The sequence below is a fragment of the Chrysochloris asiatica genome, unplaced genomic scaffold (assembly GCF_000296735.1).
Source record: "Chrysochloris asiatica unplaced genomic scaffold, ChrAsi1.0 scaffold00027, whole genome shotgun sequence".
Classification (NCBI taxonomy): domain Eukaryota; kingdom Metazoa; phylum Chordata; class Mammalia; order Afrosoricida; family Chrysochloridae; genus Chrysochloris; species Chrysochloris asiatica.
Window position 1 is genome coordinate 8,161,867 of NW_006408545.1, and position 21,907 is coordinate 8,183,773.

Consider the following 21,907-nt stretch of genomic DNA (forward strand, 5'->3'; position numbering starts at 1 on the left):
ATAGCAGGGTCAGGCACAGCACCTAATGGTTGTGAATTCTGTTTGACAGTCCTCTTAGACCACGCGCTTACACAGAACACTATCATCATCATTTTCAAGTACTGAGTACCCAGAGGGGTACCTAGGGAAAATAGCACTATGGCAGGCACTGAAATGCACCATGTCCAAACATCTGACACCCATCTTAAATATTTAGCAGGATTGTGGGCAATTAACCCAACAAGCAAAATTCTACCTTGTTGGCCTAAATTTGTTGGACCAAATTTTTAAATTTTGAGACGAGAGATCTTGTGTTTATTATTATTATTATTATTATTATTATTATTATTATTAATCAGCTTTGAGGACCCCACCCCTCTATAGTCCTAACCCTTCTCTTGACTCTGGTAGCTTTCCCCTCCAGTTTGGTAGAAGGTTACATTAGGAAAATACAGTCTCCGCCATCTAGTATCTTTTTAGGAGAAAAGAGGGCACTTAATGGATGTGTGGGTGGGTAGGTGAGAATCTGGGCCAGAGCAGGGCAACAGGTAGGATAGTGGAAGCCCAGTGGTGGTGGGGGCAAGATCAGGTGGAAGGGGAAGGTGAGTGGGACAGATGGACAGATAGCACAAGAAAAAAGTGCTCAAGAAAAAAAAACAAATCAGGAAAAGTCAAAAACTAAAACCAAATTAATCAACTCACAGTGATCCAGTAGAACAGGATAGAACTGCCACAGAGGGTTTCCAAGGATATAAATCCTTATAGAAGTAGAGTGACACATCTTTCTCCTGAAGAGCAGCTGGTGAGTTTGAAGTGCTAACATTTTGGCTAGCAACAGAGGGCATAAATCACCACGGCATCACCAAGGCTGAAGTCAGGCAAGAGTTCTTAAACATCAAACTATTTGTTTTAACTTACTGAATGAGCTCTCACAACAAGCAATAGAAACTGCAAAGGTTGATAGAAACTACTCAATGGTGCCCCCTTTACGAGACATCCAGACCACTGATATACCTGCTATACCTTAGGTGTGCCTTTTGAGCACCTATAGACTGTAGTTTCCACTGAACTCAGAATTTCTGATCTGATTCGAGAGAAGCAGTAAGGGGGAAATACAGAAAGAAGGCAATCGAAGAGAACTGAATAGAGGCAGTCTTCCCAAATGAAAGAGAAGTGTTTAGGATAACTCTCCTGATCTATGCTCTACTTGACTCTGCTCTGTCTCTGGAAGACAACAATTGCATAATTCCAGATAATAATATCATCCCCTCTCTTATATTATCTCTTACTTTGCCTCTTCCAAAAAGTGTTTTTGTTGTGAAGTCGCTGAAAAAAATGTCTCTTAACAGGTTTTAGACCCCAAATTTCACCATCTAGTGGTATAAAAAGAAATCCCATACTGGGTCAAATAATCTTTAGTCAGTTTAACATTTTTGTTTAAAACAGAGATGACAGTCAACTTCCTGAAACATAAAAATATACGTATTTTTAAAATGTAATTTAATCATATAATAGTCTTCTGGTTGTGGTAGTTGCCTTGAAGTAAAACAACAACAAACATTAAGAAAGATATACTAATGTGCAAAAATGATCTGTTTTATAAAATGCTTTATAAAATGACATTTAAAAACTTTAATGGGACAGAAGCTTTCTTCAGAAAAGTTCAAATTATTTCCTTCTTATCATCATAACAAGGAAGCCTGGTAGTGTAGTAGATTATGAGCTGACTGCTAACTGCAAGGTCAATAGCTTGAATCTACCAGCAGCTCCACAGGAGAAACATGAGGCTTCCTCATGAGGCTTGGAAACTTTACACAGCATTGCTATGAGTGGGACCAACTTGGCAACACACCACCACCATCATGATAGCAGGGAGTGCAGTGGCTCTGTAGGATAAACTCTGAACTGAGAACCACAAGGTTGGTGGTTCAAGCCTACTATCAGCTCTGAGGAAGAAAGATGAGGCTTTTTACTGCCGCAAAGATGCATAGCCTCAGAAAGCCTACACTAGGTTGCTATCAGAACCTACTTGACGGCACCTAATAACAACAGTAACATCGTAATAGCACAAGCCTTGTGGAATAAAAATATCACCTATTATTAGCTCCATTTTGACTTCACTGTGGACACAAAAAGAAAAGTTTAGAATTTAATTCTTCTGACCGTACTCCAGCGCTTTTTCTACAAATTGCTTCTTTGAAATATAACTTGAAGATTTTTTTCACTTGTGATCATTGAGAGAAATTTTGTAGTTGCTCTAAATGAAAATGCTGAGTTTGGTGGTAGAGTTATCATAGCTGATATTTGTTGTAGTGATGAAATATAAGAGTTTGCCATTAACTTAACAGGCATACATATTTTCAGTTTATTTTAAAGGCAAGTAGAAAACACAATTGTACCCTCTCTGATATAAGATCTAAAATTCCCCTCTTTAGTTACACAAAAATATTATTTCGCGGTTTTTGAACATATTCGTGAGAACAGTTTTATTATGGGAAGACGCTAATTAGAGATAAACTTTATCTTTTAAATTAAGATGGTTATAAAGCTGAGACATGACAAGAAATGTTATACTGTTGCCATTTCAAATGCGATTTAAACACCAGAGCTTATATCTGAGCATCAGCAGATGAGCGTTAGTTTAACCATATTCTGTGTTGTTGCTACTGTGAAGTGCCGTCGAATGGGTCCAGCTCAAAGTGACTCTGAATAGGGTTTCTAAAGAGCGAGTGATGGGTTTGAACTGCCAACCTTGTGACTAACAGTTCTACAGCACCACACCAGGATTCCATATGTTGTGGTTAAGTGCCGTCGAGTCAGTTCCGACCCATAGCGACCCTGTATAGGGTTTCTGAGAAGCTGGTGAGCTTGAACTGCCGACCTTGCAATACAAACAGCTATGAAGTCTGGCACATTAACCCCACAGTACCACACCAGGACTCCATATGTTGTTGTTGTTAAGTGCCGTTGAGTCGGTTCCGACCCATAGTGACCCTGAATAGGGTTTCCGAGGAGCAGTTGGCGAGCTTGAATTGCCGACCTTGCAGTTCAAATGGCTTTACAGTCTGGCGCATTAACCCACAACGCCACACCAGGACTCCGGACTCCATGTAGTGACGGTTAAAAGAATTCAAATTCTGCCTTGATACATTTCTGACTGTGTGACCCTGAAAAAGTAATTTACTCGGTCTGAACCTCAGTTTTCCTGTGTCAGATGGGATCTCTTTCAGCTGTTGTTCTCCTGACTTTCAGATGCTGCTTTTCCTAGATAAAATCTAAACCCTAAACTCTACTCATAGTAGGTGAATGTGGTGAGTGGGACTTCAATAAAGCCTCCCTTGGTTCATATCTACCTACTAGTTACAGTGTTGCAACCACTTGCCCTTGCACAAACTCTGCTGATTTAAGTTGGGAAAACTTTTATTGTTAGGTAAATATGATGGCTCAAGGATATAAAACCAAATTAAATCCAGCTAACACCCTACAAGACAGAGTAGAAAGGTCCCTAGTGATTCCCAAGATTACATTATTAACAGAAGTACACTGCCCTGTATTTCTCTTTAGAGAGGGTGATGGGTTCAAACCACAGATCTTTGAGTTGATGGCTGAGTACTTTAGCCACTGCACCACCAGGGCCCACCTAAAGGGGCTTCTCATCATGAATGTTGTCATAGGAAAAGGGAATTTTTTAATGGGGAAAAACACATATATTGTAAAAAGACTTGTAAAACTTTAGCCTCTAATCTTGAGGTTAAAAGATTGTAATTCAGTATGTCATACTTGTTGGAGGGATCCTTATTCCATAAAGTAAAAATGAGATCTTCCTTTTAGTAGTATAAACTGAAATTTTACCTTAATTAAATAATGTGAACAATGATTTTTTTGGCAAGTGACATAAAATCAATGATATGATTGAAAGAAAATGTTTCTAAGAGACAACATAAATGAGGGTGCCTAGTGCAGGGTTGGAAAGCTAAGTGGTGAATAAAGCAAGCATAAACTCTAAGGCCAAATTATTTAGATAACAATCCAGAGAAGAATCTAAATGGCAGAGGGTACCCACCCCCACCCCCCATTTCAGGAAAGTCTAAGGTCAGCCTACACCAAACTCCACCAAACTTTATCAGTCATATTTTTCAAGTTCTACATCTAATATGAATGCATAAAATTATCTTGGATGAGTCTTCAGTAGTATTTCAAGAATTTGAAGCCTAAAACTCCCAAGCCACTTTAGAATAGTAGCAGTTTTGTGGCCATAGGATTTCTACTTCCAATACATTATTTGTAGTTAGAAGTACAGATTTGATATTTTAGTAGAGATAATCCAAATCATGCTTTGTTAGACATTTTCAGACAGGAGTTCTAAAGTTTGGAAGGAATATCATTGAGGAGGGTCCAGTTAGGAAAATGAAACCATCCATGAAAGTTTAATGTGAAATAATTATTAAAATTGACAGGGGATTATGTATTTTAAAAGCAATGGGGGGAATAAAATGCTTAAGAATACCCCTAGGCTGAAAGAACGCCCAAAGCAGAAACAAGCTTTGAATGAGTTGTAGTCCACAAGGTAAATGAGTTCACTGGGTTGCTCTGGGCTAACACTGGTGGGCAGGAAATTGTGGCCAGAACCTGCAACCAGAAAATCACCACTGAGATACAAAAGGGCTGAGGAACTAGGCAGGGAACCATAAGCCTGTGAGCTAGCACCCCTGGGTTTCCTGTGAGCTGCTGATTGCCAATAATAGCAAGAACAAACCAAGCATAGGACACTAGAACCTGGGAGAGAAGTCCCTTCCTCCTGGCAGTGTCCCTCCAGCACCTCCTACAGAAAAAGGAGTACAGAAAGCATGAGTTAGTCATGGTAATTGTTACATTCCTATGACTTTTTTTTCTGATTGGCCTCATATTTGACACTGTTCTACCTGGAACTATACTTGCCTCTAAGCATAACTCTTTCAGAAGGGATATGGGGTCAGAGAAGCTACATTCTGTCTTGCCCAGGGTGGTGTCAATTTCCTACAGCCAAAGACAAAAAACAGACTGAAGAGCAGAGTTTTCCACGTGCAAACATTTCTCCTGAAATAAGGACATTCATCCGTTAAGTATTGTGAAATTTATAAGATAAATGTGGCAGAGCCACTGCCTCCATTTTTCTACAAATTTCTTCCTTAACTCCTATAATCAAACCTATGTGCTTTCTCAACCCCTCTCATGACTATTAATCTGCTTTCTCTGTTTTATGATTGCTAGAAGTGCTACTAATTGATGTGTGACCAGGAACCTGGAGACACCACTGGCTATTAGCTTATAACATGGACCCTGGAAGTCTAACGATTATGCAAAGCACAATAGTACATCAGCACACAAACAGCCGTTCAGTGAAGGGTGTAAGGGAAGCTTAGTCTTAGACTGAAAGCCTGTGTGAGTTCTCATAGGCTCTAAGTTAACCAAGTCCACTTTTGTAAATGTCCTAGGTTTTACTGTGCCAAAGAGTAAATACTGCTTCGCATTGTATGAGTCAGAAGTTTCAGTGTTCAGATAAGTAATCAAAAATAACAGAATAACATTGAAAAGATAAAGCAACTCACAATTAACCTTACTTAAAATCTCTGAAACAAAACTGAAACTATGTAAGTCTGATTTTCAGTTTAATGTTTTAATCAGCTTGTGGGATACAGTTTTATTGGGTTTTGTGCCTTTTTATCTTATAAGAATTTGCTCTGGATAAGCTTCTTTTATAATATATCCATTCTTCATCTAAGTGTTTAACAGAGAGAAAATAATGCAGTTAATTAGCACAGAGAAAATAACATATAGACTTTATTTAATTTGATAATTTATTGTATTATCCAGAGAAGTTCTTTTTCATTTCTGGGAACTTTCATTTCCCAATCTAGTCTTTAACTCTTTCAAAGAAAGGGATATTTTTAAGCATTTTTCAGGTTTGGTCCTCTGTGCCATGACAAAATAGCATATTATAGGTATCCATCAAATATTATTGAAGAGAACTTAGAAAATATTTCCACCCATATAAGGAGCCCTGGTGGCATTGTAGGAGAAGCACTGTATTACAAACCACAAGGTTAGTAGTTCAGATCCACCAGTTGTTCCACAAAAGAAAGATGAGATGCTTTGGTCTGGTAAAGATATACAGACCTGAAAACCCTATTATAAGTTCCCTGATAGGAATCAACTCCACGGCAGTGGAACCCACACATATATTTTTTTGTCCAGAAGAGGGCAGTGATCTATATTCATCTCTCAATTAAAGACTCCTACCCCTCCCATCCAGAAAAAGCCTACTTATGATTATTATATTGAAAATACAGCACAAAAAATATCTACTTGACCACAGCAAGTCCACAATAACAAGATCTGAACTAAAACAGAATTATGGACATAAAGATAACTCCTTTCTATTAAATAATAGAGAGGAAAGTCATCTTGACAAGTCAATTGAAATGGTTCTTTCTCCCAATATCTATTTACATGAGTCTGGTGTGGTGCTGTAGGATAAGCAATAGACTGGTAATCACAAGGTCAGCAGTTCAAACCCATCGGCTGCTCTTGAAAACTCTGTATAGGGTCACTATAAGTCAGAACTGGCTCAATGTCTTACAACAACAATCTATATATAGGAGTTTAGAAAGTTTCAGAAGGAAAGAAAGATGCATTCCTACTACTCTAAGGTCACTATGAGTCTGAACTGACTCGGTGGCACACAACTACCCAAAGCAATCAATTGTGATTACAAAAAGCAAGCATTAAATAGGCAATCAAGTCATTAGATATTCCATTTTATGGTAATAAAGTACACTTTCATTTACTACAGAAAATGTTTCCAATGTATCCTACAATTCATTATGGAGCCAAACTGCATTTAGGAAGGCTCCTTTAGGATGCCAATATTGGGGTTATATCAGGTTCTAAGGGCTTATTGTAAGCATATTCTAGGATACAAGAACAACTAGCTCTCATAGAAGAACAGAAATTGGAAAATCATTCAGTATATTTTGTCACCTCAGCAGTGGGCATTTGTGGTTCCCTATTTAGTCCTCTGCCATTTTGGTGACAACGATTTTCTGTTTATTTTGATCTTGCAAGTAGCTGCAGATATCGTTTGATCCTTTTTCTTTTCTCCACCTCAGTGCCTCTGCTCTCTCACAGTGTTTGCTATTTCAGAGCTTCTATTTCTTGCTTTTTCTTTGGATATCCTTTAACTCCTCAATTACCCAAACTGTGGTTTTCTATGTGTGCTTCATGTTCAATATCTTACAAAGAGAGTAGGGGACATCTATTGAGTCACTTTTTTTAGAGCCCAGGTGTGGTGTACAGTAGGATAAGCACTGAACTGCTACCTGAAAGGTCAGATGTTTAAACCCACCAGCCACTCCTCAGAAACCTTATATAGAGTCTCTATGAGTTAGAACTGACTCAACAACATCACTTAACGACAAACAACAAGTAAATCACTACTTTTCCACTTTTTCCAACATGGTATAAAGTAAGTGGGAGCCCGTGGTAAACAGAGATTGAATTCCAAGGAAGTCACAATACAACACAACACAGCATTCCAGAGAAGGCTGGCATCACTGTTAGTTGAATGTCAGGCCATGTTCATACTTGGAAGCATTATTGACATTTTAAAAGAAAGAAAAATTCTTCACAGTAAAAAAAAAAAAAAAAAAAAAAAAAAAACTCAAAAAAAAGGGAAATAGTAAAAACAAAACCTATTCATAAAATATGTTGATAATAGTTATTAGAAATAAACAGGCAGATTATTAAAAATAAGAAACTTATCTAAACGAATATAAACATGCAGGCTTGGTTCTCCCCACTGAGTAGGCAAGAACTGTTTTCTGTAAACACCCACATACTTGATCATTCCCCTTTGTACCTCTGACAGGAAAAGGGTAGAACATTTTCTTTTGCAAAAGAGTGTTTTTATGCGTAGGCCCGAGGTCTGTGGGTTTTGCAGAATGGTTGGATCTTACCCAGAATTCTGCATTGATTACTTATGGCAAAGTTCCAATATAAAGAAAAGGGACCTGGAGGACAATTACACGTAAACTTTTATTCCTACCACATTTGTGTAACAATATTTTTTCCTTTAGTCACAGAAATGTATCTCTTAAGGCTCAATTCTCAATAAATTCTGCAAGTCACCAATTAACTTAGCCTGCCTCTTGCTTTATGTGCTGCTGTTGTTTTAGGGCCATTGAGTCGGTTCTAACCCATAGTGACCTTGCATAGGGTTTTCGTGAAGCATCTGGCGAGCTTGAACCACTGACCTTACAGTTCAAATTTACATTGCAGTCTAGCGCATTAACCCACAGCGCCACATGCCCATATTCCACTTATGTTTGTGATCAAGACTTAGAGGATATCTGATTTTATCTAGGGGGCTTGTCTCGTTAAGAATCCCTGGTGGTGCTGTATGTTAGGCATCAGGCTACTAACACCCAGGTTGGCCATTCAAACCCACCAACCACTCCACAGAAGAAAGATGAGGCTCTTAGAAACCCTATGCAGGGTTGTTGTGGGTTGGGATCAACTAAATAGTAATGGGTTGGGTTGGGCTCCAGAGAGAACTTTTTAACCTTCCAGGTAACTCCACACATGAAAACTCTCTACTGGAGATAGTTTTATTACTATTGCTTGATTTCTTTGGCTGGAACTCCTGAAAAATTTACATATGAAACAACTGAAGCTTGTGGACTGAAAATAGCAGTAGCTTGGGAAACATTGTATTAATATAACTATTTACAGTGAAGTTTCTTATTAGTAGATTACAAAAATAAGGAATGAATGCTCTAGGAAACAAAGCCCTTAATGCTATCCAGTACTTATCTGGTCTAAGAATCTAGAAACTCCTTGGGATGGTCTGCCAAACTCTGGTTCAATCCTTCTTGGTGTGATTCTTAGTTAATGTCAGAGTCTAAGACTAACATTTGGTTCAGACTTGCGCTGACCTCTCAGTGATGCTCCAGGGAAATGGTTTTCAAAGCTAGCCTCCTTGCCACCTGGGATGCTTTCCCCAAACTCCTGATATCCAGACTGTACCTTTGAACAATGAAATCATACACTTTTGAATAAGGCCCATCAAATATTAAAGCTATTTAAATTTAAGCTTGGGGAAAAATAAAGTATCTTTTCAGAATAAATAGCAAGTCTGCCCTCACTTCTTGTGTGGCCCATTCAATAATCAGGTATGGGACAAATTTAAAAAGTAGATTTTTAATATAAAGCAAAAACATTATAAATTTAGGGAAAAAGAAGTAAACTACCTTCATGAGTGCAGGGAACAAAATAATTTTAAAACAAAACAAATAATTCAAAAACAGCATTGACCATAAAGAAGAAAAAAAAAAGATAAATTTTACTGTTTAAAAGAAAGAGTTTGGTTGTTTACCAGAGAGCATTCTAGAGAAAGTAACTTGGCAAGTAACACACTTGGTGAAGATATTTGTAATGTGGAACTGACAAAGGGTATATGGGAATTTTTAAAGGTCAGTAAGAAAATTTGAATACCCAGTAGAAAAATTTGGCAAAAGGCAGAAACATATAAGGAAAAATACTCCAGAAGAAAAAACAATGACAATCAAATATGAAAAAAATGCTTAATTTCATTACTAACAAGGAAATACCACTTAAAACTCCATACTATACTCCATACTAAAAATTGAAGATTTAAATTAGTTAAAAGGTAGAACAGAAATTTAAAAGTAGGCAGTTGAACAGTTGGTATGCAGCACAGTGGGGAATGTCTTCACTACAATTGGAAGGGAGTCCTGGTGTGGCGCTGTAGGCTAAGCACTAGACTGCTAACCACGGGTCATCAGTTCAAACCAACCAGACACTCCTTGGAAATGCTATACAGGGTTGCTATGAGTCCGAACTGACTCGACAGCACTTAACAACAAATAATGGAAGGGTAATTTGGAAAAACACTTTTAAAGACAATTTGGTATTATCTAATAAGGTTTCAGATACATATACCCAACACTTCAACAATTCTTGCCTTGCCTAGAGTAAAGCTTCTCAAATTGGAATGTGCATGCCAATGATTTGGGATGTTATTAGTATGTAGATTGTGATCCAGTAGATCTGGGGTGGGATCCAAGATTCAGAATATCCTCTAGCTTGCCTTTCTCAGCACAGCCTGCTCTGTATTTTAGAGCAGAGTTTCTCAAAGTGTGGTCCCTGCAGCAATAACATCTAAGAACTTGTCAGAAATGCAAACTCTCTTGTCTCGGTCCAGATCTCCTGAATAAGACATTCCAGGGCTAGGGAGCTGTAATTTGCATATTAACCAGTCCTCCAGGTGATTATGATGCAAGCTAAAATTTGAGAACCACTGCTCTAGTGTATCTCAAATTTTAAGGTGCAAAGGAATCACCTGAGATCTTGCTAAACATCAGACTTGATTAAATAGGTCTGAGATGGGATCTGAGATTCGGTATGCCTAACATGCTGATTCTCAGGTGACACTGATAATTCTTTAAGGAGCCCTAATAGTGTGGTGGTTATATGCCCTGGAGTTGGTTCCGACTCATAGTGACCCTATGTAGGGTTTCTGAGGCTGTAAATCTTTACTAGAGCAGAAAGTCTATCTTTCTCCCACAGAACAGCTGGTAGTTTCAAACTACTGATGGTGAGATTAGCAGCCAGATTTGTAACTATGCTACCAGAGCTCCTGATAGTGTAGTGCATTATGTATTGGGCTGCTAACCTCAAAGTCAGAGTATAAATCTACCAGTGGGTCTGCAAGAGAAAATGAGGCTTTCTTCCCCTGTAGAGATTTACGGCTCACTCCACAGCACACCAACACAAAGTCTTATTTTTGTAAATCTTTGCTAAGTTATTTCCTGTTTTTACATTAAATACAAATAAGCTGAATGTGTTGTAAAACTACCGAATATCCTAGTAGAGCCTGAAGAAAAAAAGTAGGAACTACAAAAAAAAAGGAGCTCTGGTAGCGTAGTGGTTACGAATCGGGCCGCGAACCTTAAGGTCAGCGGTTTGAAACTACCAGCTGCTCCGCGGGAGAAAGATGAGGCTTTCTACTCCCGTAAAGATTTACACCCTCGGAAACCCTGTACAGGGTCGCTATGGGTCGGAACTGACTCTACGGCACTTAACAACAACAACACAGAAAAAAAAGAGTCATAAACTTTGCATAAAATTTGCATAAACTTTATTCATGAGATAAAATTGACAAAATAAGTGTTGTACACCACTGACCTTTTGTACAATTTATGTATTCCTTGTATGGAAAAGTAACATTGTTTTTCCCACGAGAATTATTAGACCCCTTCCTTTTATGTAACAGATATATGGGAGGGAAAAGATCAGGATTGCCACCATTCACATTTGTTGCTTTTTGATGTCAGGGAATTACAACCGAGAAATGGAGTCAGCTTGGATACTTAAATTTTTGACTGCTCAAGGCTTGGTGTCGGGGAGAAAGATGAGGCTTTCTGCTTCCACAAAGATTCATAGCCTCAGAAATCTATACAGGATCACTATGAGTTGGAACCTACTCCACAGCACTTAACAACAACAAAAACAATGACAAAAGATGCTGTAGGATAAACACTGGATGGCTAACCATAAGGTCAATGGTTCAAACCCACTAGCTACTCCTCAGAAACCTTACACAGGGTCGCTGTGAGTCAGAACCTACTCGATGGCCATAGGACAACTCAGAGTCAAGAGCTCCCTGTGGGATAGAGCTAAACACTTTACCTGAAACCATAGCCTTCCTTGGAGGTCCTGATTACTGATCTCTCCTAAAAGCATTACCTTCACTTGCATAGGATTTTCCTGTTTCAGACTCTGCCTTGAGGGAGTCTTAACACAATTGCTCAAGCATCTAAATTATCTCCTAAATAAGGAGCTAAACAAGTTCCTTCCAAAACAAGCTCTGGAGTACTGATGTGGTACTGTAGGATAAACACAGGATCACAAGGTCAATTTTAACCAAATGGTCAATGGTTCAAACTTACCAGTCTCTCCTGGAAAACCCTATACTGGGTCCCTGAGTTAGAACTGACTTGACGCCACTTAACAACCAAACAATAAATAACAAGCTCATCGCTTTGCCTCTGATTGTTACCATTAGGTGCCATTGAGTTGGTTCCAACTCATAAAGACCCTATGCACAACAGAACGAAACAATGCCTAGTCTTTTGCAATCCTCAGAATTGTTATGTCTGTGCCCATTGTTGCTACCAAGGATACCAACTTAAATCAAGAATAAACAACTAGTGCTCCCCCCGTTCTCCCTGGCTGACCATTGACTGGTTTTAATTCTGGGTGAAGGACTAGCCTGCAGGAAATTACCACCAGTAGTCCGAATGTGAACTTGTTGTGGTGCCGTGCTCTAGAACAGGGGAACAGGCTCCTTTGCAACTCACCAGGTAACACAAAGAATGCTTTGAGCTGCAACTGGATACTAGTCAGCTTGGATGTTTTTGAACAGGCAGTCGTTGTCATGAGTATAAATTTCCCAACTATGGAAAGTCCCTGGGTAGCAGAAATACATCCCAAATTGACTCTTGAATTCTCATCTACCCATAGTAAACTAATTCTGTATAGCTGATACGTCAGTCTACCGCATGAAATGTTGTGGGCACTGGCCCATTTCCAAGTACCCTCTCCCAGATAAGCAACACCTAAGACAGGCTAGCTCCAAATCAAGAAGGATTAAATAGGAACATTTGTCTTTGGTGACTTTTGTCTTCCTTCTTTCTGACATTTTTACCATTTTTTATCCTTGACCTGTCCTTGCCTTACACATGCACACACACACACACATCTAAATTCACAAGACTATGTACTGGGTCTTATGCCTGCAATGTCTTGCCCGCAGTTTGTGATCATGTCTCATGCTAATTAGTAGTTAATCTCCAGGATTCTCAAACTATGGGACAAGGATTCTCAGTAATATACTGTGTAAACCACAGCATACAACACAATACCTCTACCTTAAGCATCACTGCCATGCAGAGATTTGGGAAAATTAAATATATGAGTATATATAAATATATATGTTATATATTCATATATAAACATATAAACACATATATACACATATGTATAGACCTGGGTATATATAAACTAATGTATGATGGATATATCACATAGTAAAATATGACATTTGCATTATTTCTAACAAACTTGAAACTGTAAAAACATTTTACACCAGCGTTGTTCTGGACAGTATATTCTGTCCTCCAATCCAGGCCAATTTACCATTAAATACAGAAGGCATCATGTTGTGCCTAAGACACATGACATTATTATGGACACACAAAAGGGCTTTAATGGAAAATTAATGAACTTTTAGGTTGGAGAAAATATTGAAATATATGCTGCCATTTGTTGTTAAGTGCCATCGAATTGATTCTGACTCGTGGCAGCTCTGTATGGGTTTCTGAGGAGTGACTGGTGGGATTGAATAGCCAACCTTACGGTTAGAAGTCCAATGCTTGTTCTCCAGTGCCACTTATGTGATATTAATATGTTTATCTTATATCAATGTGGTAAGAAATGCATGTATTTTTTAATGTAGATAGAAGCAGAGATCAAATGACGTATTGCAGTGGGCAAATCTGCTGCAAAATGTCTTTAAATTACTAAAGAGTAAACATGTCACTTTGAGAACTAAGGTAATCCTGACCCAAGTCATGGTATTTTCAATGATTCATAAGCATATGAAAGCTGACCAATGAGTAAGGCAGACTGGAGAAGAATGGATGCATTGAAAGTACCACGGACTGTCAGAAGAACAAACAAAACTGTCGTGGGAGTACAACCGGAATGCTCCTTAGAAGTGAGGCTGGTGAGACTTTGTCTTATATAATATGGACATGTTATCAGGATATTTACCAATCATGATGCTCTTCTCCTGCCCCTGGAGAAGGATGTCATGCTTGGTAAAGTAAAGGGTCAGTAAAAAAAGGAGGACCCTCGATGAGATGGATTGACACAGGGCAGTGGCTGCAACAATGGGCTCAAACATAAACACAATGTGGGGATGGTACAAGACCAGACAATGTTTTGTTCTATTATATACAGGGTACATTGGAACCAACTCTACAGAACCTAACAACAACATAAACAATGTAGAAGGGGGCCCACAGAGGTAAGGGTGCCCAAGGCCCATAACAATCACACTGTGGCCCTGCCTATAGTGACATACTTTCCATATACAATGATGATGAATGAAAAGTTCTAAATTTTAGGCATTATCTCCTTTAAATTGGTTATTTTTGAGAACTGGGGTCTTCAGGTTCCAAGGGAATGAATTTCAAATCATGGAATTTCATATATACTTCAAAAGGCAGTAGTGCAGATCTGCAGGACAAGGCCCTTTCTAGTCACAACTGAAATTTCGCTAGATAATGCAATCTATGCTAAGAATTCCAACCAACATCTGTAGAGAAAGCTAATCTTCTTGCATGTGTCAGGCTGTTTCAGGACTTAAAATTGAAATCTTATCGCTTTAAAGGACTTTGTTGTTGTTGTTGTTGTGTGCCATGGAGTTGGTTCCGACTCATAGCGACCCTGCATAGGGTTTCCAAGGCTGTAAATCTTTACGGGAGCAGAAAGCCTCATCTTTCTCCCGTGGAATATCTGGTAGTTTCGAACTGCTGACCTTGCGGCTCGCAGCCCAATTCGTAACCACTACGCTAAAGGACTTTAGGGGCCACTTTATCCCCAACAAATAAATGCAAGAGTTCCTTTAAAACCAGTCATTCAGCCTCAGCTGGAGCACTTCTGTTTGCCCTTGGGAGTTTCAAAGCTGCTTCGTTTGTGTTATTGTCTTGTATAGAAACATTAAATTTACAGAAACACAGATAAACAGGTTGCCACTGATGCATTAGGAGGATCTCAGATAAGTATGTTGTTGTTGTTCTCATAGCGACCCTGTGTACAACAGAACAAAACACTGCCCAATCCTGGGCCAACCTCACAATTGTTGCCACACTTGAGCCCATTGATGCAGCCACTTTGCCAACCCATCTCGCTGGGGGTCTTCCTATTTTTCTCTGACCCTCCACCTTACCAAATATGATATTATTCTGATCCCTCCTGACAATATGTCCGAAGTATGAGAGATGAGGTTTGGCCATCCTGGCCTCCAAGGAGCACTCTGGCTGCACTTCTTCCAACACAGATCTGTTTGTTCTTTTGGCTGCCCATGGCACTTTCAATATTCTCCTCCAACACCATAACTCAAAAACATCAATTTTCTGTGGTCTTTCTTAGTCACTGTCCAGCTTTCGCATGCATATGAGGTATACCACTCACAAAAACTTGAATCAGAGATAAAAGATGAGCTATACATGTTGGGTGGAACCCACAAGGGCCATTGTTGTCTCGTTTTCCTCTGGGCCAAGTTCCAGGCCATCCTCCACCACTTTGTGGAGGGTGCTATAGTGTTGCTGGGTTTGGTGGAAAGAATACAGCTCTGAAGCAGCCTCCCAGGCGGCAAAGGAAGGCAAGGGAAAGGCTTCTGGCCTCTTGTTTTCAAAAAAGCATTTCAAATTCCTCTCACTCAGCTTGTTGGCATAGTCCAGGAATGTTTCTTCCAACTGCGCCTTCTCTTTTTCTACATATGTCTTCCAAAAACTCAGCTGAAGGTAGCTAACTTTAGCTCGGCAGCGACCGTAACAAGTGGTGAACAGAGAGAAGAAAGATGCAGAGCAAATCAGGCACCATCCTAGAATCTTAGAAAGAAAGAAATATTGAGGACATGGAAAAGGAAAGTCACTTTTCAGAGCTCTGAAGTAGTGTTATTAGGAAGTGTATACTAAACTAACTACACAATCATGGGCACACTTATTTTGAAACCATTCATCTTATTTTTTAAGCAACATTTTTTAACAGTCAAAAGAAAGCTAAATTTACCTAATCTCCATTATCTTACCCACCGTTGTTGGTATTCAAAGAAATAACCAGAAGACAAATAAAAGTGTCTAGATTATCCCAGAATTTGATAAATCAAACCCTCAAATAGTATTAACTTTTAGAGGGAAGAAATTTATGTTTGAGTAAATGCAGCCATTTGAATAAATTACCAGTTCCTTAGTAAGGTGTCTTCAGGCATTGACAAATGCATATGCCTGGCTAGATGATCAATTTTCCCATGTTACTTTGCTTAAATATATTGCATTTAAATGAATTTTACTTGAAAGAAATATCAGTACCCATTTTCTGAAGTAAAGCAAGTAAGACATAACACATTAAGGAAACTGAAGTTATAAGGATTTAAAGCCTGTCTAAAAGCTGGGGGCTGGGGGTGGGATTGGTGGTGGTAGTGTGCAGTGGAGTCAACCCCAATTCATAGTAACCCTGCACAGGGTTTCCGAGGCTGTCCATCTTTATGGGAACAGAAAGCCTCATCTTTCTCCCATGGAATGGCTGGTAGTTCGAACAGCTGACCTTGAGGTTAGCAGTTCAACTGGTAACCACAACGCTAGCAGAGCTCCTTAGCCAGGGGAAGGGGAGGGAAATTAGGAAACTCTAAATCTTGATGATCATTCTTTCAGAATTTTGGTGATTGGAAACAAAATGAACTTCCCTCTGAATACAAACCAGTTCAACTATTTCGTTGTTGTTGTTGTTGTAATTGAATTATAAAAATGGAAAACAAGATACCTCAACTTATCTTCTAAATTTCTTTTATTCTAATTATTTCATCATTGTAATTGATTTCATATTTGAACAACTAACATATCTCTTTCAAAGTGTCTCTTGACATATTAGTTAAATGCCCCTTAGTATTTCTCTGCAGATGGGACTATTTGAAAATTGCAACAATAACATGCAAACAAATTTGTTTCTTCAGACTGTAACAGAACCACAGAGAGGCTCAAATGCTTTAAATCAGGGTTTCCCAACCTCTGCCTCAGAACATGGAGTTACTGTGAAAGGTCTGAGACTCTGCAAAGATGCCATGATCGTTTGTAGCAGCAGAATAACAAGTTCTGGATTCACAATGAAAACAAACCAACAAAAAAACAGTTGCTGTCAAGTTGATTCTGGCTCATAGCAACCCCATCTGTTTTAGAGGGGACTGGGGAGGAGAGGCTGTTCTGAAAGAGCCTCCTCATTGGCCCAAAGCCCACAGGATCGTCAATGACTTTCTTTCAGAAGTAGTCCACCAGGTCTTTCTTGTACGTAACATTTTGGTTAGTAGCCAAATAGTCCCAACTTTCCCTTTACTAAGATGCTCTCTGTGCCTTAGTTTCCTCAATTGTAAAATGGGGGTCACATATTTCCGAGGGTAGTTATGAGGATTTAATGAGACGATGGATATTAAATGCTTAGTTCTGGACACAAGTGTACATTCAGTAACTGTTAAGTGTTAGCACATGCTATTTTTCAAATATATCCCATAAACCCTGCAAAAGCTAAAACCCTGTGTAAGGCTGAAACTTGTCAGAGAAGGAAAACTCAAACATTTTCCTCAAATACGAGTGCTAATATTGTACTTTATCAAAGGTGGATATTTGAAGAGAACTGGAAAAACAAAGGAGTCAGGTCAGGTTCTGGCTCTCACAAGTTTCACTGTATATTTATGTAAAACATTACTGACCTCATAGTATCTTTCTGCCATTAAGGTTAATGAATAAGGCACAACTGCTATTATGTGTGTTTTCATATTTACCCTGAATCACCCATGTTAACGAACTCAAATCTTCCTTTTTACTTCATCCTCTACCTTTTTCTTTCCCCACAGCTTCTTACTTCAGTACTTGAGTCAATTCTGCCTGAGTTATAGACTTGATTGACTGTAGATTTCTTCCCCATGGCATGACCTTACTTTCCCTCACCTGAGTGCTGAGTCTTCTCTGTCGACTTTGATTCATAGTCCTCAAATCTAATGCCACCACCCTCACCCCTCAATAGACTGATTCTGCATGAGTCTCACTCCCCAGTTCCTCCAGTTCTCTTATCAATTTGGAATACTTACCATGTGCCAAAAGCTTTTTGCCCACTACCTTTAAGCCCCCCAACTATTAAGAAACTATGTGGCTCTGTAAGATAAGCACTGACCTGACCTGCTAACAAAAAGGTCCAAACACATCAGCTACTCCTTGGAAACCCTATACAGGGTGGCTTTGAGTTGGAACATTCTCAACTGCACTTAAAAATCACATTAAGGGAACTGGGACTCAACAAGGTCAAACCACTACCTCTAGACCTATTAGATGGTAAGTAGTTAAATCAGTATTCAAATTCAAGACTACCCAACTGTGAGGCCCAGTTCTTTCCACTACTCCACACTATCTTCCTTAAGAATACAGAGTCACCAAGCTGGGTATCTTATTTCTCTGTTTCACTCATGGATGAATGGATGAATGTACTTTTTCCATCCCCACCTTCATCACCAACATATCCATCTGTTGGCCTGGATGGTACATTGCTTCCTGCCTAGCTGAACCTCTATGGTCAGCAACAGTTCTTGGTACAGCCCTCCTTATCTACATACCACATCCACCCTCCCCACAGGAATTAGCCGTAAGTCCTGACCCTTCTTATTCTACTGTCAACAGCTAAGCTATGACAGGATGTGCATGATATTCTTATGCCTGTGTTTGGAGAAGAACCACTCATACAGTGTTGAGTGTTTGAACTTGGCACTAACTGAATGAAGCCTGGTGCCTGAAGGCATCAATTATAAGTCATTTATTGTGTCATAGTGTTTCTAATTAACACCTTCCTACAGCAAAGATGAAAGACTTATGGAAGTCTGGTATGTTTTATCTAAGAAGTGTTTTATGTATTAAACAAAAGATTTGTTTGGGAATATATTTTGACTTATCAGCTTATGAAAATAATATGACAACCAACTTTGGAATGCATAGTTTCAAAAATAGACTTTGCCTTGATGTATTGCAAAGACAAATCCTTGCTGAAAAAATGTAAAATATACTATCTTCAGTGCATTCACTATGAAATAAGTAGCATTTCTGACAAATTGTGGTTCTTGTTATCTGCTCTTACTGCTTGTTTTGGTGTTTGTTATTGTTGTTACGTGGTGTTGAGTTGGTTCTAACTCACAGCAACCCTGTGTAGAGTTTCCAAGAAATAGCTGGTAGATTTGAACTGCTGACTGTGTGGTTAGCAGTCTAGTATTTATCCTACAATGCCACAGCAGCAGGGAAATGCAATTCCTACTTCTCACAGGCAGTCAGGCAGTCAGGCTGCACATCTGGAATTCCTACTTCTCACAGATAGGAAGTCAGGCAGCACATCTGGATTTGTTCCCATGCACCTGGAAGGATGACAACCTATTTCCTTGCTTCAATTCAGTAAAGTTATTATTTCTTCTGTTAAAGAAAAAAATGACCCAAATCTGGAGCTTCTAAAGTAATATAAAAAATAATTTTAAGATGTGATCTTCCTAAGAATTTTTCACTGATGGCTCCTTAAAGACTGCTGACTTCTACTTTATAAAGTTAATTATTCTCAATCTTGATAATATTTGCACATAGGCATAGCAGTTGCCAGAACTCATTCAGGGAAATCTCTACAATGATTACACTACATGCAATTTCAAAAAGTATTAGCTCATTTGGATCAGCAAAATTATAATAGCCGAGTGATATGTCTTTGTTTTTTCTGAGAAACTGGTTTGAAAGAAAATAATTGACAGGAGGCAGCAATTTCTAATTGTAGCTTTGCCATTAACACTCAGTTTGCGATTTAGTGCCCTGCATTATTTACAAAGTCAGATTGTTTTAAAGTACTTTAAGTATTTACATACGCATAATTCAAAGGATATTTACTTTTTGAAAATGGACAATACATGGTCCAATCAGCAATTTCAGCATCCCATCCAACCTATAAAAAGCTTTTCCTGAGATTGTCTTAATGCTGCTTTATGTTCCAATTTCCATTTAGCTTCAAAATGTTTTGGCAAAGGCTCTGACTCAACCCTGGTGGAAATGAGGAGAGAGAGAAAAATGAATTTGTCCTTTCTTACCTGAGACTGGGCTTGCAATGACAGTTTCAGCTCCTCGTTGTCCGCGGGTGTCAAGCTGGTTTTTTCACAAGATACTTTGTAAAGTTCTTCCCAGCACTCCTTGGGCTTGCCTTTGCAAATCAGCTCCAAGAGTCTAGAACTTTTTGTCCCGCTCATAGCACATTCATAAAATGTCCCATTTAGCAAAGCCACCGAAAGCCACATCATTGGAGCCACCAGTGAATGCAGAGTGATCTGGCCAAGGACATAAAAAAAGCGACAACCATGGCCTCTGGGGAAGATTTTCCTGGGGTTCACACAGCATCCTGTGAAGAGTCTCCAGGACCTGTTGTTTAGAAAGAATCCCAGGATCAGTAACACCCAGGCAGGAGCAAAAAGGAAAGCAAGCCCATAGACTGTATTCTCAGCACTGCAGGGGCACTTAAAAGCCACAAGGGAAAAAAGCCGCTCCCCTCCCACAGTCAGCAAAGCCATGAAACTGTAGCCTATAGCAGTTTTCTGGTTAAGGAAGAATTTTAAAATCCCCTGAAAAGCATCCATGTTGGACATTCACAAAGAAGGAAAACCTTTGTCCTTGTTAATGGGCACAGCAGCTGTGGCAGTATCCCGAGGGTGGAGCTAGCTCTTTCTTCATAGAAACAACAATCCTCCTTCTCACACAGAATTCAGTCAGATAAGGAAACAATGTCATCTACTAGGAATGAGTATTTCCCAACATGTTGAGAGAATGCCTCCTACTGGTGGACACTGGGCTGTGAACCTTGTGCCTACAGACAGAAATAGAGTAAATTCAAAGGGTACAGCATCCATTTTTATATTATTTCCACGCAATTTGGATAGAGAATCTGAAAGAAACTCTCATTCAGACCAGTAATAGGTTTGGAATTTTCCAGCTGAAGGAATCAAAGTTAGCAGAAATGGATGTCAGCCAATTGACTGGGAGCCAAGGTACATCAGCATTTCTCAAGCTGGGGGAACTGGAGAAAAAAATTCAAGCCTCAGCTTTCGTTATTAAAGGATTCTCTGGGCAAATTATTGAATGATGTAGAAAGCATCAAAAGAAGATGGAAGGTATACACAGAGTCACTGTACCAAAAGGAAATGGTTGATGTTCAGCCGTTTCAAGAGGTAGCATATGATCAAAAGCCAATGATACTGAAGAAGGAAGTCCAAGGTGCATTGAAGAATTGGCAAAGAACAAGTCACTAGAAATTGATGATATAACAATTGAAATCTTTCAAGAAAGTGAGGCAGTACAGGAGGCACTCACTTATCTATGCCAAGAAATTTGGAAGACAACTATCTGGCCAACTGATTGGAAGAGATCCGTATTTGTGCTCTTTCCAAAAAGAGGTGACCCAACGGAATGTGGAAATCATTGGACAATATCTTTGATATCCCATGCAAATTAAGTTTTACTAAAGGTAATACAGAAACAGTTGCAAGCATGCATTAACAGAAGACTTCCAGAGGTTCAAGCTGGATTCAGAAGAGGCTGTGGAATGAGGGATATTATTGTTGATGTCTGATGGATCTTGGCTTAAAGCAGAAAATACCAGAAAGATGTTTACCTGTGCTTTATTAACTACGCAAAGGCTTTTGATTGTGGGGATTATGACAAGCTATGGATAACATTGCAAAGTATGAGTATTCCGGAACACTTAATTGTGCTCATGAGGAATCTGTACATGGACTAAGAGGCAGAACTTGGTAACACTGAATGGTTTAAAATTAAGAAAGGTGTGCGACAGGGTTGTATTCTTTTACCATACTTATTCAACCTGTATGCTGAGCAAATAATACGAGAAGCTGGGTTCTGTGAAGAAAAACGTGGCATCAGGATTGGAGGAAGACTCATTAACAACCCGCGATATGCACATGATACAACCTTGATCGCTGAAAGTGAAGAGGACTTAACATACTTAC

General features: G+C 39.1%; 2 protein-coding genes across 2 annotated transcripts in view; one reads left to right on the forward strand and one right to left on the reverse strand.

The window, feature by feature from the left end:
- Positions 1-21,907, forward strand: part of TRAPPC3L (trafficking protein particle complex 3-like) — a 51,284-nt gene that overhangs the window by 20,678 nt on the left and 8,699 nt on the right. The gene's annotated exons all lie outside the window — the stretch shown is intronic.
- On the reverse strand, positions 15,327-20,546 carry FAM26E (family with sequence similarity 26, member E). The gene is made up of 2 exons (XM_006839909.1): positions 19,982-20,546; positions 15,327-15,716 (listed from the first exon to the last, which is right to left on the reverse strand). Exons 1-2 carry the CDS (start codon positions 20,528-20,530, stop codon positions 15,327-15,329), a joined length of 939 nt encoding a protein of 312 aa, XP_006839972.1. The 5' UTR covers positions 20,531-20,546.